Below are 25,078 nucleotides of genomic sequence, written 5' to 3'. Positions count from 1 at the left end.
TCCTGAGGACACTCTCATGATAAAGTCTGTTAGTGTTTTTACAGTATGTCAATGTTGTGAACCCTGAGTCACATGTGTATGTCGTGCCAAACTGGATTAGAACATTAACAACCTTTACGAGCAATCCAGATTTGTCACATTTTCCCCTCGAAAAACTTCTTACCACTAGCTTTCGTTTTAACTGCAGAAATTAAATACAAACTGTATATTATAAATTATCAAAAGAAGTTTTGATGAGATTAGTTTAGTGAGATGTGCATGTTTGCATAGTGGTGCGAATTTAGATTTGAAAAATATCTACTCAGATTCGATCAGTCACAATTTCTTCATATTACTCACATTTTACACACATTGACAACAATGTCGGTCCATAAAAACTGCCATGCATTAGCATAGTAGGCCTATGTGGTTGCAACAATTTGCAAACAAGTTTTTAATTGGACAGGACATTTCCACTGGTGCATTTTAGGCGAAACTAAGTAACCATTTTAAATCCATTCCCGTAAATTGAATCCCACACTTCATATTAAAAGCATGGTGCACAAATTACACAGGAAATACTTGCAATGTTGAAACAAATCGTCACCTTGGAATTACAAGGTTCTATCTGCATTAGGAGCAGTTGTGAGATAAAGAGTTTCAAAGTTATTTCATTCCATTTGACTGATCTATAGCCCAATTTTTTTGGTAAATCATTTACATCTAGTGTGTAAATGGATAAATAAAATGGTAATATAATGATTTATAAGTTGTGCTTTTAGGTAGCCTACGAATAAGCAACTGATTTCACTTCAACCCACATAAAGTAACCTGCAATTTAACCTCTGCCAAAAGAGATGGAAAGTTGAACAATTACATTTTGATGTAGCAACGTTTCGCTAAAAATAAATAAAACAAAAATACTTATTAGATCTGATAATGGCAGTAATAATGTAATATAGAATAGAATAATAACCTTTAAAAAAATTACAGTTCAACAATAAGGTAATGGACACAGTCAAACAATAATCGTAAGAATTGCGCATGCGCGGAAGGGGGGAGGAGTCGCTGGAAAAAGGTGAATGGTTCTGATAGTTAGCTAGCTAGTCAAATGTAAAAAGGCAATTTAGAACCTGTGTACGTGTGTATTTTACACCTGTACATGTACTGTAAACCCTTTGTGAGGATTTTATTATTAAAGCAATTTCCCCTTTTGTATCAATTGCCGTTTAAGCTGAGTGTGAGAGAGTCGTTTCCTACGCTCTAATGAGGCACTAGCATGCTAGCATGCCCTCTGATTTTATATCTCTCCTGAGCGCCGATATCGACCCCGGTTCTCCCAAATCACTTTATTCCAAAGGTAAGAACGTGTTTGTATATTATTCAGTCATTTCTTCCTCCGTGTAAGCCTGCGTTTGTGTTGACGGCTGCGTGTGAATGTGAGAAATTGCTAACGTCAGATAGCACGAGAGGAGAGCACGCGCTAGCTCTCTGTGTGTGTGTGTGTGTGTGTGTTTATGTATGTCTTGTGTGTGTCTTTAAGTGTCAGTGTGTATGTATATCTGCGTGCAAGTATGTTATTTAATCTGCTACATATAAATGTCTGTATATGGTCACAGGAACCAAGTGATTCTTCTGTCATTTGGCTAAATCTAGCTGTCATAATGGAAAGTAGGCAGTTTATAGACCGTTAAAACTAGGAGTGGGTGTGCGTTTATATGATGTGACGCTGAAGTCAGATGTAAAGTATATGAAGCGATGGATACACTGACCACATCAATGAAGCAGGTTTAACGTTAAATGTACTAGTAAATTCACAAGATTAACTTGTTTGTAATTATTGTAACACTTCAGCCTCCTATTCAGCATCCAGTGTGTTTTCTGTCTTTTAATCCTGAAAATATTAAAAAACGTAACTCCATTATCTCTCCGTAGTCCATGGATACCTAGTGTTAAATAGCAGGAATGTAGAGCATGTGGAATAGTCTTATGGGTCAATTTTTCGAAATTGAGATTTTTACATAATCTGAAAGCTGAATAAATAAACTTTCTATAGATATATGAGTTGTTAGAATAGGACAATATCTGGCTGAGATACAACCGTTTAAAACTCAGGAATCTCAGCAAAAAAATCAAAATATTGAGAAAATTGCCTTTGAAGTTGTTAATCAGGGCAACTGTGGCAGACCATCCACTCACAAAAATAAAGTTTTTTATATTTAAGGTAGGAAATTTACAAAATATCTTCATGGAACATGATCTTTACTTAATATCCTAATGATTTTTGGCATAAAAGAAAAATCGATAATTTTGACCCACACAATGTATTTTTGTCTTTTACTAAAAATGTTCCCGTGCTACTTAAGACTGGTTTTGTGATCCAGGGTCACAATTATTCACAAAGCATTTCTGTAGGGGGGTGTTGATCCTGGCTCTGATTTCCATTCTTTGTGCGTGTTCAGTTTGCACTTTGCCAAATTGTTACACTGATATGCCAACTGCTTGAATAGGGCGATGTTACATTCCAAAAGCAAGGTAAAAAAGGTCAAAAGCTAAAGTTTTTTTTTCTTTTCAGCAAGTGGTCAGTAAGCGGGTTTCCATCACTCTGGTTTTATTCGCATTTTGAAGTTTCGCATCAGAAACGAGTGATGGAAACGCCAAATTTCGAATTAAAAACCCTTAATTCGCAAAAAGTTTTTACGCTCGCTTGAGGTGGTTTTTCAGTTTTGCGAAAAAGGGTTAATGCGAATAATGGGAGATGGAAACGCATTTGCCGAATAAATTCCTCCAAAAAGCCACGTAACTGCACTATGAGACGGCGTAACCTGACTAACCAGAGAACTGATCTTGTTACACAGCATGAGAAATGTTGTTACGGTCATTCTTAAATGCCTGAGCGAAGTCGTCAATGTATTCTGTAATTGCCTCTTAGAACTGTCACGACTGTGTTTCCCAAACAGCAGACATCCACAAAAGTATGGGATTCCTTTTGTGCCAATAAAAATGAACGCAAACTTTTAAAAAACGAACAAAATTATACAATGAGAAAGAAAAAAAACACTTTGATAATGAAAACAATGAAACTCAATTGCAAGAATGTGACTTGATTTTCAAATAAACTGCTATTTTTCTTAACAATTTTCTAAGTTTCGTTTTTGCAAACAATAGTTTTGAATTCGCTGCTAGATTTTTCCTTTGCGCTTTCCGAGTTTTCGTTTACGCTTCTCAGTTTTTCGTTCGCCTTTCTGGCACAAATCTCACGTGTAGGCAGGACTTATGGCCGCTTTACGCTGATTGGCTAGTGAGTTTTTGATTGATAGCTCCCTGACAAGCAAGTCGATACTGAAGACAGTACAGTGCAACGAATCTTAGAGAATGATCTGCATGCTGTTCTCTTTATTGTTTGTACTTAAAACTACTTTTTTATTTAGTTAGTATATTAGTAATTGGTATTTGAAGTAGGTAAGTCATGCGTGGTGTGGATCCAAGCGTCCTCCTCAACCTCAGGTAAATGAATGAAATTCAGATAATAAAGAAACTCACTAAAGTTGTATTCCTGTACAGTAGCAATTCTGTCTTTACTAAGCGCATTCATTGTGTGCTTTATATTTTTTGTCAGGTATTATTTTATGGCCTATTAAGATAATTTTCTTAAAAAGGAACAAACAACTTGCATTATAACATCCAATAAAGACACGTTACAGATTATTGGGTTGTGAGAAATGAACGTGCTAAATGAAAACATTGCTGCATAGTTACTGTACAGAGAAACTTTTAGCGATTTTATTATCTCGGTTACATAAATGTACCTGATGGTGACTTGTGTCCAGCTGAGGAGGAGGATGACGATGTCGCTCTTGCATAAAGTCTCCTTTTAAAGAATTAAGTCCACGTATAAGTCAAGTACTGTATCATTCTTTTTAAACTCATGGTGAATGTACAGTATTATACCCCTTTCTTTACATTCACAGAAAGTACACCTCATAAAACACTACCAATACATTCAAATGACATTTATGTTTTTTAAACGCTACAACAAAACAAATTCATAAGGTGACACAATTAGAGGCCTTCAGAATGTTTTATTAATTTAGTCTGCCTCTTGCAAACAACAATTTCATTATGTATTTACACACCTACATAAAACAGGTTAAAGAAAAGCAGAAGAGAGACTTCTTAAACTATAAACAAACATTTAAAGATAGAAACGATACATAAAATGCCACCACGATTATAATCTATAAATTAGAAATATGAACTGGAAGCATAAACACTTTATTGTATATCTCCTCAAAACTCACTAGGCATCTCGTTTTCCTGATATCATTGAAATTATAAATTATAGACTGCTGTCTTGACGGCCTCTAAACCCACGTAAAGTTGCATGTGAATATGGCTATCTATCCTGTATTTGCTCGACGTTGGCTTGTTGTTACTGCGTCATAGAGCCTGGAAGCGTGTCCTACTTTTAAGTGCGTGAAAGTTGGCAACCCTGCTAATATACTTAAAAAATAAACACTAAAACAATACAATACAGAAACCGCAAACATATTGCTCTCTAATCCTAATCTCTAATAGTCTTCAGTATCGTCTTCCTGGTCAGGGAGCTGTCAATCCAAATCTCACTAACCAATGAGAGTAAAGTGGCCATAAATCCCGCCAACACGTGAGATTTGTACCAGAAAGGCGAACTAAAAATTGAGAAGCGTAAACGAAAACTCGGAAAGCGCAAATGAAAAATCTGGCAGCGAATTCAAAACTATTATTTGCAAAAACGAAACTTAGAAAATTGTTAAGAAAAATAGCAGTTTATTTGAAAATCATGTCACATTCTTGCAACTGAGTTTATTGTTTTCATTATCAAAGTGTTTTTTTTTTGTTTCTCATTGTATATTTTTGTTTTAAAAGTTTGCGTTCATTTTTATTGGCACAAAAGGAATCCCATACAAAAGCACCGCATTTATTGTGTTTCGTAATCGTCTGCTTGCGCAAGTATTATTCTATATGAAAATCATTATATTCAGTGGCTTCTCTTACTTTTCTTACAGATATTTAGTGGCAGTTTATTAGGAAGTGACGGTTGACTATTTGGATGGAAACGGTGCTTATTCGAAAATGTTTTATGCGATATTACAATTTTGCGCATAAGCTAAATTCGCAACTTTGGATGGAAACCCGGCTAGTGACAGGAGGTGTCAGTAGCTGCGTTTCCATTACCCTTAAAAATGCGCAAATTGAAATAGCGCATTGATAATACAGCCAATCTAAACGCATCAAAATTTGTCTTAAAAATTCCAATTTGTCACGCTCGCATGAGGTGTTTTTTCGGGCAATATGATAAAGGCATATTTCGCAAAACTGCAATGGAAACACTTTTTGTCGTTTTTACAAGTCACTTGACTTGGCATACAAAAAAGTCACATGACCATTTGCGGTATGTTTTGGCAGAACATTTAGAAAGAGAGGATGTAAGGAATTCATATCAAGTAGTATCTAATATGATGGCCCAAAGTGCAGTATGGGGATTTATTAAGAACAGTGAGGTAATAGGAAAATATATAAGGAAATACATTTCTCTTCACTCTTTCAACACAGTAGGTGGCACTATGCACTAAAATTGGTTTGCAACCTGCCATAAAACGTACAAAGAAGAAGTATGGCCAGAATGACTTATCGCGAGACGAAACAAAATACATTTTTATCGCAAAACGCCGTTTAATGGAAACGCAGTCATTCTGCAATATTTTTTTAATCAACATTTAGAAAATATTGTGTAAATCTGTAATAGAAACCTGGCTATTGTTCGTTAACCTCGTTTTTACAATCTTTTTAGCCTAATACAATTTGAGACATATTTTTCTAATATTTTACCAATAAATATATAAGGCACAATATGTAAGATTTTTGCATTAAATATCCAAAGCCACTATGGCAGGGGTATTCAATTAAAGTTCCAAGAGGTCCGGGCCCGGTTGCATAAAGCACCTTAAGTGTAATTTTCCCTTAAGTGTGTCCTTAAGTATACCTTAAGTTTTACTTAAGTTATTCTCCTATTGTCTTTGGTAAAGGAAAATCACCCCTTAAGTGTCATACTTAAGGGAAAAACTTAAGGCGCTTTATGCAACCGGGCCCCGGTCTTTATATTTTCTTCCAAACGGAGGTCTGTCTGGACACTATGTTTTTTGAAAATAAATACATATTTAATCAATTTAGCCCAGTTATATATATATATATATATATATATATACACGATATGATCTTTATATGATCTCTACAAGCCATTTATTTTATATTTTGATATCCACTGTATTTATGTATGTATTGTATGTATTATAGGCTCTGTGGCTTTAGGGGAATGCCCTCTTAATAGAAGTCTAATAATTAATACTCTTAAATAAAAAACTACTGATACCATACAAACAGCAAATGTAATGTAACAATTAGGGATGCACCGAAATGAAAATTCTTGGCCGAAGCCGAATAAAAATGAAACACTTGACCGAAGGCCGAACACCGAACATGGCTTTTCGTATTTCTTCTATTTATTTAGCCAATTTTTTATGAGGTGAAAGTATTCTGTTTCTAAACGATTTTCGAAACAGTAATAGGACATCAGTGTGTGCCTTATTCATAGAACAGACCAGATTATTTTCATTCTGGCAATTTGAACAATAATTTTATACCATATAGTGAAAATCAGTCAGAACAAAATGGACCAGATCATAATGTAATGTAATCGTGTAGCAATTAACCGTTTATGGCATCGACTGTATTGTTTCTTTTTGGCTGTTGTGACTGTTTATGCATGGTGCAGTGACAGTCATTTGTCAAGGGTTTATAGGTAACATGAAAATTCTTGGCCGAAGCCGAATTAAAATGAAACACTTGGCCAAAGGCCGAATACCAAACACCGAACATGGCTTTTTGTATTTCTTCTATTTATTTAGCCAATTGTTTCACTATTGCATAAACCAAATTAACATAGCTTTTTATATTTTGTCTTGCTTTTCAATATAATACAATATAACTTAAAATAAAATTGAGGAAAACAAGTTGAAAAAAAAATGAGCCCTCTCCTAGGGCTGTCACGATAAACCGACGATAAATGTCACGTGAGTTATGCACAGCTTTTGAGTGAAGTACGGGAAAATGCTGCTGCATCCGAAAGCCAGAGGGCACTCTCGTGCCGAAACTCCATATATGCCCTGCAGAAGAAGACCATAACACGTTCTAGAATCTAGGAAATGCCTATGGACATCTTTTTATCACTGTTACTCAAGCCTCATCAGGTATTTTTATGATAATAAAGTATATTTATAATGATCATGTTTGACGGGTGTTGCTTTTTCAAATGCACATTATAAGCAACTCAAACTCGCACTGCTTTTAGATCGAGCAGCATTTCCTACTGATCCCAGAGACGTGCTTCACGGACAAGCTACACATTAAAAAAATATCGACACATTGCATATCGCAGCCAGCTCAATTACAAGAGGATTTAGTGGTATCGTGATAAATTACCGTGCAGCCCTACCCTCTCTCTTCTTGAATAGCATATATTAGGCCTATAACTGACTGCTGAAAGAATGTACTGTACTCTGTACCCCTACAACAAAACACTTCATTAAAAAGTGTCATTCAACATTATAAGCTAAACTGTGAATTAAAATCTGTATGAATTTCTTTGTTCATTAGAACAAAGAATTTGTACAAATTTGGAACAACTTGAAGGTGAGTAAATGATGACACAATTTGCATTTCTGGGTGAAGTATCCCTTTAAGGTATGTGTCTTAACAGCCAATCAGAGTAGCCCCTTTCACTGAGTGGCTTCACCTCTGATTCGACACGGTCAGACGACTGAAAAGGTGCAGCTAGTGTGGAAATAGGCTAAAAGACACTCAAAGACAACCAGTGTTGTCTGGCCTCTGGCTAGGAGTGTTCAGGCCATATGAGAGTTGGTGTGGAAAAGTAGGACAGTAAATGTTGGGAGAAGAGTATGGGTCAAGTTCAGCAACTCAATCACTTCCAGACTTACAGTCATGATTATAATGATTATACTAATGGAGTGAAAGGTGGAAAGCAACATCTGAACTGCAGTTGCAAGATATACCGAAATTACTGAAAAATTGCAAATTTGCATCACAATATGCATATTGCAAGTGTCAATCAGGTTTGAAATAAATAACGTGTTGCAAATTTGATAGTTCTAGGCCTTCTTCAGCAGCAAGTTAATACATTTACACCGTGTTTGACTATGAGTCACCATACTTCACACACTGATGTACTGAAGTCTTTGTTTCAGAGTCAGTGTATGACCTACTCCCTAAAGAGCTGCAGTTACCCCAGGCCGAGCAGCAGGACAAACCCACCATGAGCCAGAAGAGCGGTGGAGAGGCTGGACCTCCTCCTCCAGCTGCCTTGGCATCCGGTAGGACACATTTCACATGTCTTTTATATTTCCGATTGTATCTCAGTCTGAAGCTAGCAAGTCTTTCCTGATGGGGTTTGCTCAGGTCTTGTCTCTGCTGTGGTGTGTGTATGTGATGTTGTCTTTCCTCCCGTTCCTTGCCCATTCACATTTGGATTCCTTTATGCTGATGGGGCTACTGCACTTTTCTTTGTTTTAGCATTTGGCTTGAACGCTGCACATCTTCTGTATTTATAGTGTTGCAAGACTTGGACATCCTGTTGCACTTTATCATGCTTTATATTTTCAAACTGCATACACATCCTTGTCTTTCTCGATATGTCTTTTCTTTCATAGTTTTTTAGTCTCTTTTGTTGACTTTGCAGACTAACTTATTTCATATGATTTGTCCTGTTTCCATTGAACCTGTTGAAAAGAGTTTATTGTTGTTGCTGTCAGTGGAGTAAAGTGCTGTCCGGAATTTTCCCAGATCATGGGTGTCTGCCCGCTAAGGGCATGCTATGGTTGAAGAATATAACCAGCATTTGCCAGGTGGCAGAGGTCATTAAAACATTAGATGAACTGTCAAATAATTTGATGAGAGGTGATTTTTCGGCTTTGTCTACAAATTGCCTACATTAGGGTGAGGCCTTATTTGGGACTTTTCTCTTTCTCCTCTTTTGGAAGACTATTGTTTTGTTTTTTTCAATTAATTAACAAATAAAATGATTGTATTTCAAGGGCTGGGCGATATATAAGTACATAAAAATAACATATAATATACAAATCATATTTTTTAGAGATGCACCGATATATCGGTCAGTAATCGGTATCGGTCGTTCAAATCAATCAAAAGAGGACAGGAAAATGCAATGAATTTGTGCTCTGTATATATAAAATGTTAAAAAACATTACCAGTTTGATGTTCAATATTAATATTCATTAATTCACATGAATTAATAACATTCAGAAAGTTCAGAAATATAGTATTTAGTATTGATGACGACAGATATCACTCTGAATAATTGGCTAGCGGTATCGATGGAGAAGTTTAGTTTTGGTGCATCTCGAATATTTTTTGTCTACTCTGTGATTTCAGATGAGTGGATTAAAAAAAGCACAATGTAAAAAGTAAAATACAGTAAAATATGCATGAATATATCAACGCGTGTTACTGTAATTATTTAAAATAATTACTTTTATATACATATTTGAGTGATGTTGGAACAAACTGATTCCTGGAAATAATTTTGACATGCTAAATCAACACCCCTAAAAATGAAATGATCTAGAAATGAAAATGTTGTCATTGTTTAATCACCTTCATTCATTTCAAACCCATATGACTTTCTATCTTCTGATCAGGCTACATGGTAAATGCAGCGCTGTTCACAACACTGAACTTGTGAATTTGTATAAATATCCCAAATCCTAAGTGTGTGGAAATTTTGCCCATGCTTGCTTTCTGGCACTCTTGATAGACATTAAAATAAATCCTTTTTTGTTCCAAAGAAGGAAGTCAGACTGGATTGGAATGTCATGGGAGCGAGTAATTGATGACAGATTTTCATTTATTTATTTATTTAATGTATGTATTGGTGTTATTTTCCTTTGATGAGGTTTACATTAAATGCACCATTAAAATAAAACCAGAAATATAATATTAAACTTAAATTAAAATTAAATATATCGCTCAGCCCTAATTCAAGCATTACTGTGATTTGCAAGTAGCCAGGTTAATGCTACACTACTTCCTGTTTTGACAGGAAGCTGAGGGATCTTAAAGCGAGCCTGCCCAGACTAGTTTCTGTGTTTTTGCAGCAATAAATTTGAGGTAAAACAACCAGCAATACCAAATTCAAGCACAAAACTGGAATAATAATGATAATGAGCAAAACAATTTCAATTGTTATCAAAAACGGGCCCAATAAATTTATTATCTCAAAGATAAGAAATGCTGTCATTGTTACTTCAGAATGAATGATATTTGTTTTGCTCAAATGACCAAATTTGCTGTTATCTGTATTGGATGACCAGCAATTGTTTATTCGCTGTCATTTGTCGTTTTCATTCCAGGGAGTTCCCTCTGAATCAGGGAGAGTCTGCATATAAAATGGTCTGCAGTTCTCTGCTTCGTAGGTCAGAAGCTTGTTTATTCTGTCTCCATGGCTACGTTCAGTCCCAACCAAATCGCCCAATTGGCATGCATTAGACGACACTGCAGAATTATCATTAGCTTATATTATTTGTCTATGAGAGAGCGTTTTGAATAGATCAGCTCTGGGTTTATCTACTAAAACCATATCGCCCAATTGGCATGCATTAGACGACACCTCAGAATTATCATTGGCCAATGTTATTTGTCTGTGAAAAGCTGCTTTAAAAAGATCAGCACTGGGTTATGCAGCAGCGCCTACAGATGCTCTGTATACCCCAACGCATGTTTCTTTAAGCAGTTTTATATGGTAGGATTGAAAGTTTTTGGACCTTCGGGGCGTTGATTGTAGTTTTACATAATAAGTGTTAAAACTTCAAAGGCAAATCCCTTATGTATGAGTATAAAGGAACACAGTAAGTAGTAGTGATTTGGCTTGAATAATTACTTTAATTTAACATAAAACGCAAAACAATCAAAATGCATAAAAGGAAATGGCTAAATATCATGGCAAGTTTCACTGCTTGATCGGGACTGCTAGCCAGGCCTGCACAGACTGTTTTATTGACCTTCTGTACTGTGCACACTACAGATGCCGCCGCCACTTGCGCCGCCTCCTCTGGAGGCCTCAGCAGTACACTTCCTTCCTGTCCCAGCATGCTCTCTGCTACCTCAGCCCAAGAGCAGACCTCCAGGCTGCACGGTGGTCCTGCCGCAGAAGGAATGGGAGCAGAGCCTGGTTCGGTGATGACCATCAGCGGGGTAGGTGTGGCAGATGCTGTCGGGACTGCGCAGAGCCAGGCAACCCCCTCGAAGCGACGGACCATCCTGAGCATTTCACCGCCTCCGGAAGATCTGCTGGATGACAGTCGCATGTCCTGCCAGGATGACCAGCTTCCCAACCCGGACTCGGAGCAGAGCAGCAGCATCTGGATGGAAGACTCGGTCTCGAACTTTAGTATGGCTAGCAACACTTCGTACAATGACAACACCGAAGTGCCCCGAAAATCTCGCAAGAGAACACCTCGCCAGCGTCCGGGGCCCAAACCTGCAGCCCGAGATGAAGCGGGAATGGATGTGTTTGATGCGGACAGCGCAAAAGCGCCACACTTTGTTCTTTCACAGCTGGGATCAGATGCCAAAGTCACACCCAAAGTGAGGTTGGTACCCCGTTACTTAATGTTACCCACGTCATTTATTATTGTGTAGAAGGGGGATGTGACATTGTGGCTAAAGCTCAAATGCTTGTAATTGGATGGTTCCACCAATGGGTGAACTGTGAACTAATAGGGGCTTCTTTCATTTTCTCAGTAGCTCCTTAGAAGTGTCAAACAATCAGAAAGGCGGTGTCCTCACCATTCAGTATCCACAGAAGAGTGAAGGGAAGGAGCTGAAGATTTTGGTTCAGCCGGAGACTCAGCACAGAGCGCGATACCTCACAGAGGGCAGTAGAGGGTCTGTCAAAGACCGGACACAGCAAGGGTTCCCAGCGGTCAAAGTAAGAATTAACATCAAATGATCTTAATATCTGGACAAATAAGCAATCCATTTTATTTGACAATGTAAATATGGTGTTATCAGTTAGAGGGAGCCAACGAACCAGTGGTGCTTCAAGTGTTTGTGGCGAATGATGCTGGACGTGTGAAGCCTCATGGCTTTTATCAAGCCTGCAGAGTGACTGGGCGCAACACAACGGCCTGCAAAGAGGTGGACATTGAAGGGACCACAGTGATCGAAGTAAACCTTGAGCCAAGCAACACCATGACCCTCGCGTAAGAATCATTCAGTCTGTGTTCTCCAACGGAATGGAATTGGTACTGTAATAATAGGATGATATTTTTTGGCAGCGTGGACTGTGTTGGAATCTTAAAGCTGAGGAATGCTGATGTTGAAGCTCGTATTGGTGTAGCTGGCTCAAAAAAGAAGAGCACTCGTGCTCGCTTGGCCTTTAGAGTCAATATCCCGAGACCAGATGGATCTGTTCTAACACTTCAAACTCTTTCCTCTCCCATCCTATGTAGTAAGTGAAAAGGTTTTTGGGTGTAGGTTGAAATCGAAGGATATATAATTTTCTTGAAACTTCTCTTGTACGCCTTGTGTCTTAATTTTAGCTCAACCTGCTGGAATTCCTGAAATCCTGAAGAAGAGTCTTCACATTTGCTCCGTTGCAGGAGGAGAGGAGGTCTTTATAATTGGCAAGAACTTTCTCAAAGGAACCAAAGTGATTTTTCAGGAAAATTCTACAGGTAATACAAGTGTATATTTGTCTTACTGTATGCAAGAGCAGATGTGAATGCTTAGAGAGTGCGTCGGGCATGTTTAACATGCTTGATTGCATTACTGTGGTGTAAACCTCAAGCACTCAAGGGGGTGATACTGTTTCCTTCGAATATGTGTGGCATTAAACTACATAACTTACTCTGGTAGCTGGCTATAAACATTGACAACATAACTTATGTTAACTAGCCTACTCTGTAAAATATCTTCAAACTGACTTTGTCTATTCTTTACCATGCGTCCTGACACATTTCACAGTGCACAAAACACATAAAATTACCTGTTTTTAGGTACAATCTAGAAAATGAAATATATTTTGGGATGCAATTTTGGCTTTGCATGATTTGTATTTCAACTTTTTGTACCTGCATGAAATGTTTTAGATGAGAGCGGTTGGCATGCTGAAGCAGAGATTGACATGGAACTTTTTCATCAGGCAAGTGATCCCTGTCGGAGGGATTGTAACTATTCATATATAACTTGTGAGTGGTCATCATTCTGAAATGACAACTTAATAATCTTTTCAATATGTTCTCCAATTTAGAACCATCTAGTAGTGAAGGTTCCTCCATATCATGACCAAACAATTACTTCTCCAGTGTCTGTTGGGATTGCAGTGGTGACAAATGCAGGGAGAACACATGATCTCCAAGCTTTTACTTACACACCTTTAACAGGTAATATAGTTTTATGAAATCAACATCTAAATCAGAAATCTATGTGAAATACTGTGCATGCTGAAATGTATTCATTGGGACCAATCAGACTTTGGTTGGGGCTTAAACAATGTTCTTTTCAGCCAATAATTTTGGGTTTAATTTTACGGGTACAGTATAATTGGTCAATAATTTGTCAACTACGTCTTCACCACCATGATGACACACTAATTTGTATACCCCCTTTTATGCAGAGAGCGTTGACATCCCAGTAAAGTCAGAATTGCCAGCCACAGTCAAGGCTTGTACCTTTGAAGAGCAGATAAAAGGTGTGCAATTACTTGAAATGAGCACTGTCAAATCGGTCAATCGTGATTAATTTATTCCAAAATAAATAAAAATATATATACACTTATCAGGCATAACAGTATGACCACCTTCTTAATACTGTGTTGGTGCCCCATTTGCAGCCCCATATGCAACAAACAGCAATGCACTGTGTATTCTGACACCTTTCTATCAGAACCTGCATTAACTTCTTGAGCAATTTTAGCTACAGTAGCTTGTCTGTTGGATTGGACCACACAGGCTAGCATTCGCTCCCCACGAGCATTACCTGCTGCCCATTACCTGTCGTCGGTTCACCACTGACCTCTTTTGATAGATACTGACCACTGCACACTGGGAACATCCCACAAGAGCTGCAGTTTTGGACATACTCTGACCGTCGTCTTGCCATCACAATTTGGCCCTTGTCAAACTCGCTGTAATCCTTACGCTTGACTATTTTTTATGCTTCTAACACATCAACTTTCAGGACAAAATTTTCACATGCTGCCTAATATATACTAACCATTAATAGGTGACGTGATGAAGAGATAATCAGTGTAATGCCCCATTCACATTACAAGCGGCTTTGTCACTGCAAGGCGCCAGGTTGGCGCTTAGGTCGCTAGTGGGTGTTACCACTACTGGTGACGCTCAGTGCAGAAGCTGAGAGGAGAAGAATCATGTTAGCTCCATCTTCACTCGTATTGGCTGTCGTTCCCAAGTTGCTCCTCATTTGCATAAAGTTATACATTTCTCAGCCAAAGGTTGCTACTGCTCGTGTCCCCGGAAGTCACCAGCTCTCTATTGAAATGAATGGGATCATGTCGCTTTGTCGCTTGTAATGTGAATGGGATCATGACGCTTTGTCGCTTGTAATGTGAATGGGATCATGACGCTTTGTCGCTTGTAATGTGAATGGGGCATTATTCACTTCACCTGCCAGTGGTCATAATGTTATGCCTGATCGGTGTATTACACATATTTCAATATATACATGTATGTTTGTGTATTTATATGCATATTAATATACATACCACACACACATATATTATATAAACACAAACAAATATTTTGGAATTGATTAATCGCGATTAATTGATTTGACAACACTTTTAGAAATATAACTTTTAGGCCTTTTTGTTGTTATAGTCTTAAAGTTTGAGCTCTAACATTCATGAATTTGTTTACAGCAATGCAAACCGAGAGCAATTGTCTAAACAATGTATTAATGTTACCTATGGTCAAACGAGAAGAACCAATGGAAGTCTCCTGCAATGCACCTTCAGACATGTTCAAGGTAGTGTAATTAATAGCCCATCCGTTCGAGTTACTGAATGACTAGAAAAAGATGGTTCAAAATCTATTTTAGTTTAAAATACAGTAAAATACTGTTTTTCTTATTATTTTTCTTAGCCTGTAGAGGAAATAAGTTCAACCCAGCAAATTTTGGAGATAAGTACTGTCCTTCCCTCTGGCAGTAAGTCTTTTCCAAGCCCTGTGCCTCTCCAGCCAGTCGACACACAACAGCCATCGGCACCAATTTTTACCTCTCAAGAAACATTGTCCACTATTCAGAAGCAGGACATTCCCTCACCCACATCGTTCCAAGTGTCCTTGTCAGAAGACACAACAGTTCTTCAGCCTGTTCCTCCTCAGGTACCTCAACAGTTCCTGCGGGAAACTCCTGAGACGTTGTCTCCGGAAGATACAAGTGCAGATGGAAGTGGAATGGTATTGGTTGGCATGGAATCTCGGTCTCCCCCATCCCAGCCATCACAGGTTCAGACGCTTTTGCCCCAAGATGGGGTAACGCAGCTGGAGAGAGCAGTAAGAGAACTGCAGGCACAACAGCAGCTTAATTCTGTGCTTTACAGCCCAGCACCATCTGCCGAGAGTCTTCAGCAACACGTCCAGGAAAATATGAACAGTTTAAGGCTGGGAGGAAATGAGAGTACTCTAAACAACCAGCTTCAGCAGCAGCAAGAGCAGAATATTTTGGAGAATCTGCAGCAACAACAACAGAAGGCACTTGTGGATCTACAACATCAACAGACAGTCCTTGAAAATTTGCAACAGCATCAACAAGTTTTGGAAAATCTCCAGCAGCAGGCACTTGGCAACTTGCAGCAGCAGCAGCAAACACACAAGGTTTTAGAGAATCTGCAGCATCAACAACACCACCAGAAAGTTCTTGAGAACATTCAGCAACAAAGTTCTCTAGTGACTCTGCAGCATCAGAAAGTTCTGGTTAATCTCCAACAGCAACAACAGCACCAGAAAAACTTAGAAACACTTCAGCATCAGGAAGTGTTAGAGAACCTAAAGCAGCAACTCCAGTCAGAGCTTCTGCAGACACAGATTCCCATGCAATGCACACCCAGCTTCTCTAGTGATCAGCCAAGCTCCACGCAGGCTAGCAATCTGTCACAGTCATCTGAAGGCTTTCTTCAGAACCCACCCCAGCTGCAGATCCAGCAGCAGACTGCACTTTTCCAACAAACAAGAGGTCTTATGACCATTCAGACATCCAGCTTTTTGCAGCAGCCACCCTCTCAACCTTCGCCTCCACAGCAACTTTTTCAGAGTCATAACCCCTTGACTGAAACGCAAGACTCGCAGACAGTACTCTTCAGAACCACAAAGTCGCCGCAGGTCCAAGCAACCTTATTTTCTGGTACCATGACAATGCTAGCAAGCACCAATCTGCCCTCAGAGCAGCAGGCCCCTTCAACGAGTCTGTTTATTGCGCAAAGCGTGTTGCCCAGCCAGCTACCGTCGGATAACAACCAGAACCAACAGCAACAACAGATAACTTTCCTGACACCCATTCAGGCATCTGGAACAGAAGCTCCGACTGTCTCACTTTTTCAAGGACAACCCCAGCTGCCCACTCCAATGGAACAACAGTCTACCCAACAGCAACAGATGGCAACACCCCAACAAGCCTCACTTTTCCCAAATATCCCAACAATGTCCCAAAATCAAGCACAGCAGCAACCGCAGACAGGCATATTGTTCTGTACCGCAACCCTGAACCCCCATGATCTGCCCCAGGCTCTGATATTCAGTGGTCAGAACCAGGGATCAATAGGTAGTGACCGGCTTCCAGAGAATATCTTTCAGGAGCAACAACCCATGCAAGTTGTCCCCAGCTCTGAAAACGTTACTGTGAACAACTCCTCCAACCAAACCACTGTCCCCACAGCCCAGTCTCAAAACCCATCGATTATTTTTCCATCAGCCGCTGTAGTAAGCGTCACCCAACAAGACTCATTAGAGCCCATGTCTTTTCAAGATCAGAGCTCCATGAGCGACTCATCTGCCAGTTTGCCTTCAACGCGGACTGAACTATTTCAGGACCAGCAACCTATGCAGGTCGTTCCCAGTGCCACCAGCGTAATGCCCGTCTCCCCAACAGACCAACCTTCTGTCAACATTTTTTTGCCTCAGTCAGCCATTTCAGCCCTACAGGGTGGAGTAGGTGTTCAAGAGTTGCCTCATACTGGCACAGCAGCCACCATATTTAGTGGACAGAGTGGCGTTGCAGTGGGCAGTCTCCAGAACACCACACCTAACGCAACTCCGCAACCTCCCAACCAACTCTTTCAGACAGCTATTGGGGGGACTCTAAGTCAACCTGGACAGCCAGGACAAACAGGCCTATTTCTCTTTGAGATTCCCAGTGGTAAGTGCTTTTCCTAAAGTTAACTTGAAATCTCAGTTGACCTGTTTACTTTATAATCCACATGTTTTCTTGTACTGTGCACAGTTAATCAGAAATATACTTTTGTTTATGAAGCTCTGAAACAACTTTTCTTTTTTGACCAACTGTCTCTTGGACCGATGGTTGATGCTAACCAATTGCCAAATAGCCATTTATGTTAGCCATTGTGCAACAACATATTTCCTTTTATGCATAAAAAACAAGGTCTGACATTAATTTCAAAACTTTAGCACATTTTTTAACAATCTTTTCAGAACTAAACCTTAAATATGTCATTACTGTAATAGTCTAAAATGTCAATACCATTGCATGTTTAGACAGGAAATGAGATGCCATGAAGCCTAAGTAACTTTGTATTTATCATACCTAATTAGACATTAATGAAGTATAATTTTATAGGAAATTATAAATGTAACAAAAAAACCTGCCTGTATCCGGTAATGATAATCAATATTGTGTACACAGTACAACAATATAATATTTAACTTTTAACTAGTGAAATATAAAGAAATCTGTTAAACTGGTAGCTGTTGGAAGGTACTGGCTATTGTGTTAATTCAAACAAAATCAAGCTTAATGTAAAGATCTGAGTGTGTGTAAACAGTCCTTTAAAATGTTACGGAGGATGAGAACTTCAGTCATGGACACTTGTGTTTTCCCACTGTTTCTTCATTTTTATTATACCTGAATATCCTCAGTGTTTCCCACAGCATTTTGTGAGACTATGGGGGCTAAACATATTTTCCTCTAGGGGGTCTGGGGGCATGCTCCCCGTAAGAAAGTTTAGCATATTTTAAAGGTAAATGCTGCAATCTGGTGCATTTTAAGAGCAAAATTAAGTGACTCAATCTATAAGAATACAATAGCTATAGTAGTAATTTAATCATTGGCACCATAGATATAAATGGGGATAACGCATGGTAAAATGAGAGTTCACAAACAAAAAAAAGCCAAAAACATGTAGAGCATGAGCCATCAAAAATGAAGCAAAAAAGTGTTTAACAGTTGAACTAATTTATATATTACCATGTATTAAAACGCAGGCCGGGCATCAGGCCTTTTTCACAGTGACATTGTCCCACTCCCCCTATGGCAGTAGGCCTATCACTTTACTATCCGGACCAGAGCATTCATACATTATTATGATGCGGCAACTGTTTAGAGTTAACCCGTAAGAAAAGCGCACAGTCTCTCAGCACAACAGAGTAATGTTAAGTTTGTGATTTATTATATTTTCAACTTTATGTGCGCGTTGCTCAGACCTAACACGAGAGCAATTAATGACAGACGCTTTCTCCTGAGGTACACGCCTACCGGTCTGAACAGCGCTGCTTGATTTCCGACAAACCAAATATATTGACAAGTTTTGGACAGGGTGACACACAGGGCAGCATGTAATCATGTGTGGCGCGCCCCGTATCATTTATTTTTCTACGGCGACAGCCGAAGCTAAAGGAGGAATTTAAGCAGACTCATGCCCATCATGCATTCAAATCATTAAAATTGGCGGTTGGCAATCAAACTAAGTTTTGTGCCTGAGCAACAAACAAATATACTCAAAACATTTTTCTAACCTAATAAAGAAACGAAATGAAATATAACTTTTTAACTGTTTATTTATTATAAACTATTTTAACAGTTTAAACAGTGTCATTCACATCATTAATTCAAATTCGTGCTCCAGCACATTTGGCTATCAAACTATGCGTTCTGCACATGAGCCACAAACAAAAAAATACTCCAAACATTTTTCTAAATTAACTTAATATCGAAATGAAACGAAACATGAATAATTTGCCATTAAAAACAAAACGGAACTATTTCAGCGATTTGGAAAAGGTTAAACGAAGTGCTTTTGGCGCTAAATAAGGACGGATATTAGAGATATAGCGCCTAAAGATAATCATTATAAATGTCATGGGTGCGCGTGCTGCGTACATCTCCGTTTTGTAGACGCGCTGCTCATTTTAAACGACAGAAATGGTGTATGTCAAATGTCCCTATATGCAGACTGCTATTTTAGCTGGAAATAATATGATACTTAACATAATGATGTTAACGCCGTGAGGTAATGCTGATAAAATCATGTTTGTACTGTGGATAACTGCAGTGAATACTGTAACATTAGATTTTACTTCCCTCAAACGATGTTGTATTCCGTATGGCTTTGCGACGTCTTAAATCCTGGCCAGTTCACGTGTCTGCGTTTCAACTGCGAAAGCTGAAACAGTAGCGAGCGAGGGCGAGTTCGTATGTACAGTATGTGTCTGTGTGTGTGCTGCGCACATTGCGCTGAAGCATCAGAGAGGGGAACGCATTTTTAGCCGTGAACAATGGCACAACAACGAAACAGCGGTGCAGAATTCAACGTTACAAATATTTATGTTGTTGTAAGAAAAACAATTTGGCTCGTTTTAAGACTGTGGCGGAACAAAATAGACTATGGCGGGCCGCCATAGTCTCGTCAATGAATGGGAAACACCGTTCCTGTCAATGTTTTTCATTTGAGAACATAGAAAATCCAAAGTTTTATAAAATAAGCGTTTCACAGCCTCAGAAACCTTATTCTGTCTCTTTCATCAGAATGTGGTCCGGCATTGCCAGAACAGCTCGTCACCATGGGGCATCCCGGTTCGGATCAGAGTCAGAGCCAACTTCAGACCAGTGCACAGATTCAGACCTTGCTGGACCAGTCCAACAACCTTGATGATAAGATAGATGAACTTCTGGAACATTTTCAAGAGCAAGAAAAGACGCTCCCTCGGGATTTCTTGGACCATTGAAGATAAGTAGTTTGAAACCTCACTCCAGTAGACCACCGTCCACACTGCTTGTCAATCTTACGTATTTATTGTCTAAACTTTGGCTACATCTGTCAAATGGGGTTCTTCCCTTATATGTATGTTTCTGAAAGCTTCTAGTGTGGTGTTGGATCTCAGCGTCACAACATCTTTTCTTGATGGGTCCAGTTCATTGAGGCCAATGTTTGGCATGTCAACATATCATGTGACTCATTAAGCCATTAAGTATATTGGCACTTTGTATTGTGTTCTTGACTTCCACTTGAACCTTCTTCATTTATTAACATAATTTATCTGTTTTTAGTAGAAACTCACCTAGTTCGGTGTCAACTCCAAAACGCTCTGTTGCCGTTGAGATAACAAATACATTGTGAATGAATCTGAAATATATTTAGCACTTTAGGGAGTTTCTACTCCCTTTAAGCTTTGTAACCCATATGTGTCTACTTGGTTGTCAAAGCTTTGTTTTCATAGTCATAATGCCTTTCTAAAAATGTGTTTTGTTAACATGTTTTTTTGAGCCATGTTTCATGTTTTTGTTTGTTTGCATTCATGTCTGAATCCTAATATCACATTGTACCAATTACACAAAGTCAAAATGCCCAATGTACAATCCTTCCCACCTTCTGTTTCCTTTTAATTTAATCTTATTTACAGTAAACAAGAGGTCCAACTTTTAATCATGAATTTCTACCACGGTTGTGTAAGCGTGCAACATGAGAGATATGTGAACATGTTGAGATATGTGAACGTCGGATTGTTTTATCACCTCACACACACCAGACTTTCTACGGTATGATGACTTTCGTTTGTTTGTTTGTGTGCTCAGGAAATAGAGCCCATAGATGTTCGTACTTCATAAGATGCAGCTACCTTCTTGATTTTGAATTGTGTGGTCCATGGAGATCTTTAGACAAGCACAAGCATGGGAATTGTCTTTGTTGGGGTTTCTATTCGCAGGTGTGTCCCATCAGTACTTTAAAAGGTTAGGTCACCCTGAAAAAGCCAATTCAGTCATCATTTACTCACCCTCAGGTGGTTACAAAACCCTTGTGGCTTATGTTTTGTGGAGCATAAAAGCCGATACTGTAAAGAATGTTCACGTTGTGAACATTACGTTAGCATTTAAAGTACATTGGCGTAATAAAAATTTCATATGATTCTTGTGCTTTATTTTAATTCTGAAATCTTAAACTACTAAGGAATAAACTAAAACTGTATTAGTTTCAGGCTTTTTTCACACTGTGAAAAATAATTGTATGGTGAAGATCAACTTGAACATTCTTGGTGGTAAGTAAATGATGACAGTACTGTTGTTATGTGCACTATCCCTTATATAGTACAAATTATTTTGAGGGTTTTGGGCAGCTCCAAATAGCATTTATGTCCATATTTTCCCCTGAAGGTTTAGGATGGGATTGGTTTGGGTAAGGGCCATTGGAAACAACCTTTGGTACTAGCCTTTCCTTAGACATATGCCATTTTTCTGACCTACAGAAATGACGATACTTATCAAGTAATACAATTCTGACTATATGGTTCATCTATTTGGAAAGAAAAATTTTGATCAAGTTACATCCTGCAATCTTTGATGATCAAGCTTCATACCATCAGTGCATGACAATCTCACACAAATTAGTTTTAAGTGAAGTTAAATTAGGTCAGAAAACACAAAAATCGTTCCTAACTGGAAGACATCTCTACATGTAGTGAAGAAGGGGGCAGTGTACGCTGAGAAATAAATCATACAGGGTTAAATGTCTCACATTGACAAAATACTGCTACATTTTTTACATTCTACATTCAATTGATTTTGTTTACATTGGTCTTCATTTGGGATGGGTTCAGTGGTTTATTTTAACGTTTATTGTGATTACATTGTGGAGGCTGGGCGTTTTCCTTTTAATACATTTTCTAAGTCAGTGTCACCTTTACTGAAGAGATCTTTTTTTTTGTCGTTGAAAATTGCTAAAATATCGAATCCCCATATATTTACTTATTCATAGACACATGCAGTCTTTTAATACATTTGTAGGATAATACAAAAGTGTACTCGATTTTTAAAAGCAGCATTTGCGTTAACGTTCTCATGCAAACATAATGTGAGTAGTTCTTCATAAACATTGATATGTCGGTTATTTTTACGTCATACCCTTTCTTGCCTTTATATTCTTTTTTAGAATATGCTTGATGTAAAATTGGCATAACAACATGTAAATAGTATACCAGCCGTTTTAAGTGTGCTGTTCCTTTGTGAGGTAGCAGTTTGTTAAATGCGTGCTCTCTTTGTAGTAAAACACAATATCTCACCTGCAAGTGAGGCATACATACAGTATTTTTGTAAGACTGAACTTTGAAATGTACTGTGTACATTTGAAACATTTAAAAGTGAATTTTGTCCCTTCCGCGGTACTGTACTTCATATGTCCAGAACGGTGAAAATGATGGTTTTGTCCCCATCACTGTGTTACAAAATGGAAATTGTTATGTGTTTGGTTGGTAATAGGCTATTCAACGAGTGGTTATAAGTATGTGTGGGTTAATCTCACACAAAATGTCCATTTTTGAAGTCATATTTTATTTGAAATCAAAAAATACATTTAAAGCAATTATGTTTCCGTAAAGAAAATTAAGCCTATTTAAATGCATTATTATTACTGTTATTATTACGTTTTTGCATTGTGACATTTTTGTGATTTACCTTACTAATTAAAGAAAAATCTTATTGTTGTAATGCTTAAAAATAATGGATGAATTGTGCAATTTTAAATCTTAAGTGCAGTATTTGTTGCATCAAATTTATACTACTTTAAATAACAAAAGGATTTTTTCACGTTACAAGAGAATATGATGGCAAATATGCTTTATTGTAATAAAAATGTCAAGATGCAATAAAAATTGCAATGATCCTACAGTAGGCTTATTTTTCTTTTTGCAAAATCTTCTTTCTTTTAGAAATATGAGTCGTTTTTGTGACATACTGTTCTGTAACTCCAGTTTCATACAAAGCCATAAAACTCTGAAAGCAGACTCGCTGAATGTGTGTGTTTTACCTCATGGTGTAGGGTATAGATTCACACTACATCTAACCTAAGGACCAACTAAAAATAATCATCCTCTTTCTCAAAACAAGGCAGCAAAATCAGCATCTTTGTGATTAAACCAACTGTTTGTCCTTTCTTGGTTCTTGGATACTACTTCAAAAGGCATACTGTATCATGAACAAGCGACAGCGCATTTCTGCACAGATTTATCATTACACAAACTTTTTAAGAAATTGTTTTACTTTCCATCATATTGTGCTTTTTGATTGAAAGTACTTTGTGCCTTTGCAAGCCTTTCCACTTACTTCTAAGGACCTTTGTATATAATTCAATACTTAGATGTTGGGATTAGTAGTTAAACTTAATCCAGAAAGAAAAGACTACAGGCTTTTTTTAGTTGACATCGTTTTGTCTGGTCAAAATGTCAATATTGAAGTCCATGGGTGTAGTCTAGAAAACATCTGACCATTTATATCACGAAACTGCTATGCAGCCTCAACTCACTGTTATTTTTTTTTCCATTTTATTTAAAAAACGTGTCATTCTCATCCATCGGTGGTTATCGCCTCTGATATTTGTGGTGAGGTAAAAGAGTGTAATGGGTCTCCAAGAACTTATAGCTGTTAAATAAAAAAAACAAGGTTTGAAGTGAGCGCTTACCCCAGTCACCAGCAGTTATTTGTGCTCTTATTTTATGTGTGTGTCTGTGTATTTGTTTGTGTGAGAGTATTGTAAATACATTCTTCTCACACATTCTTGATTTTTGCTTGATGTGATTAATGTCAATTGCTTTTAAAGTTGTCATAGTGTTAACAGTTCACTCTTGAGTTTGTAAGAATGAGATTCGGTGTCGTGAAGAAACGTGAACTAATGCCATTTGACGTTAACATGTATTTTGCGTTAATCAGTACATTTGTACACTCCTGCAGTTATATTTCTGTAAGATGTGCTGCTAAACGAATAAAGATAGATATGAAGTTCTTTCCCTTTTGTCTTGTATTGCTGTATACACATATAAATGAATATTTCTACGTGGCTCATTTATGTGATTTTCTTGTTTAATTTTGATTAATTTGATAATAAGATAAGAAAGGGTAATGCATTTTAATGTAATCCTTTTGTGGAAAAATGCCCTTCAAATTTCCTGGAAGCTTTTTTGTAAGAAAACCACAATTATATAATATAAAGAACCCTTAAAGACATTTGTAGTGTTCATGTTATTTTAGGTTGTCCAATTTGCATACCCCCCAAAAAAGGGGTTCACCCCAAAATAAAAATGGTCATTTCAAACCTGTGTATGACTTTCTTTGTGGAGCACAAAAGAAGACATTTTGCTAAATGTCTCTGTGGTTTTGTGTCCATACACTGGACGTCAATGGGGCAATGTTGTTTGGTTACCAACATTCTTCAAAATATATTATTTTGCGTTTTGCAGATTAAAGAAAGTCAAACAGGTTCGAAATGACATGAGGGGTAGGGGATATATTTCACTATATATTGTGCAGTACTTTGTAATAAATATATTTGTATGATATTTTCATCATTAATAATTCTCAGATAAAAACATTTTCTGAAACCTGAATCCAACGTGACTGCACTGATTACATGAATAAGAATTATTCACCCGTATGTAGGATTTCACGTGCAAATGTTTGTTAACAGTAATTTGTCCCATCATTTCTTTCTCACTCCGCGTCCTAGATA

General features: G+C 37.9%; 1 protein-coding gene across 5 annotated transcripts; it reads left to right on the top strand.

Moving 5' to 3' along the window:
- The first annotated feature begins 1,018 nt into the window (after positions 1-1,018).
- Positions 1,019-24,356, top strand: nfat5a (nuclear factor of activated T cells 5a). Of its 5 annotated transcripts, none has more exons than XM_057330027.1 (14): positions 1,019-1,057; positions 1,214-1,339; positions 8,283-8,408; positions 11,135-11,702; positions 11,854-12,040; positions 12,124-12,314; positions 12,390-12,562; positions 12,654-12,788; positions 13,203-13,255; positions 13,364-13,496; positions 13,730-13,804; positions 14,996-15,102; positions 15,219-17,490; positions 20,113-24,356. In XM_057330027.1, exons 2-14 carry the CDS (start codon positions 1,267-1,269, stop codon positions 20,310-20,312), a joined length of 4,293 nt encoding a protein of 1,430 aa, XP_057186010.1. In that variant the 5' UTR covers positions 1,019-1,057; positions 1,214-1,266; the 3' UTR covers positions 20,313-24,356. The 5 variants fall into 5 exon arrangements, with proteins under 5 accessions (XP_057186010.1, XP_057186011.1, XP_057186012.1 ...); XM_057330030.1 differs by lacking the exons at positions 1,019-1,057; positions 1,214-1,339 and adding exons at positions 10,154-10,221; positions 10,464-10,526 and having other exon boundaries at positions 8,308-8,408; XM_057330028.1 differs by having other exon boundaries at positions 1,036-1,339; positions 11,857-12,040.
- Positions 24,357-25,078: the final 722 nt, after the last annotated feature.

The sequence above is a fragment of the Triplophysa rosa genome, linkage group LG3 (genome assembly GCF_024868665.1).
Source record: "Triplophysa rosa linkage group LG3, Trosa_1v2, whole genome shotgun sequence".
Classification (NCBI taxonomy): domain Eukaryota; kingdom Metazoa; phylum Chordata; class Actinopteri; order Cypriniformes; family Nemacheilidae; genus Triplophysa; species Triplophysa rosa.
The sequence above is the reverse complement of the archived record's forward strand: the minus strand, read 5'-3'. Positions and strand labels throughout refer to the sequence as shown.

Bases quoted from the DNA above. Each gene is read 5' to 3' on its own strand.
- nfat5a (XM_057330027.1), top strand. From the start codon at position 1,267: ATGCCCTCTGATTTTATATCTCTCCTGAGCGCCGATATCGACCCCGGT. The intron at 13,256-13,363 runs GCAAGTGATCCC...TCTCCAATTTAG, and splicing joins ACATGGAACTTTTTCATCAG to AACCATCTAGTAGTGAAGGT. The intron at 13,805-14,995 runs GTGTGCAATTAC...ATTTGTTTACAG, and splicing joins CTTTGAAGAGCAGATAAAAG to CAATGCAAACCGAGAGCAAT.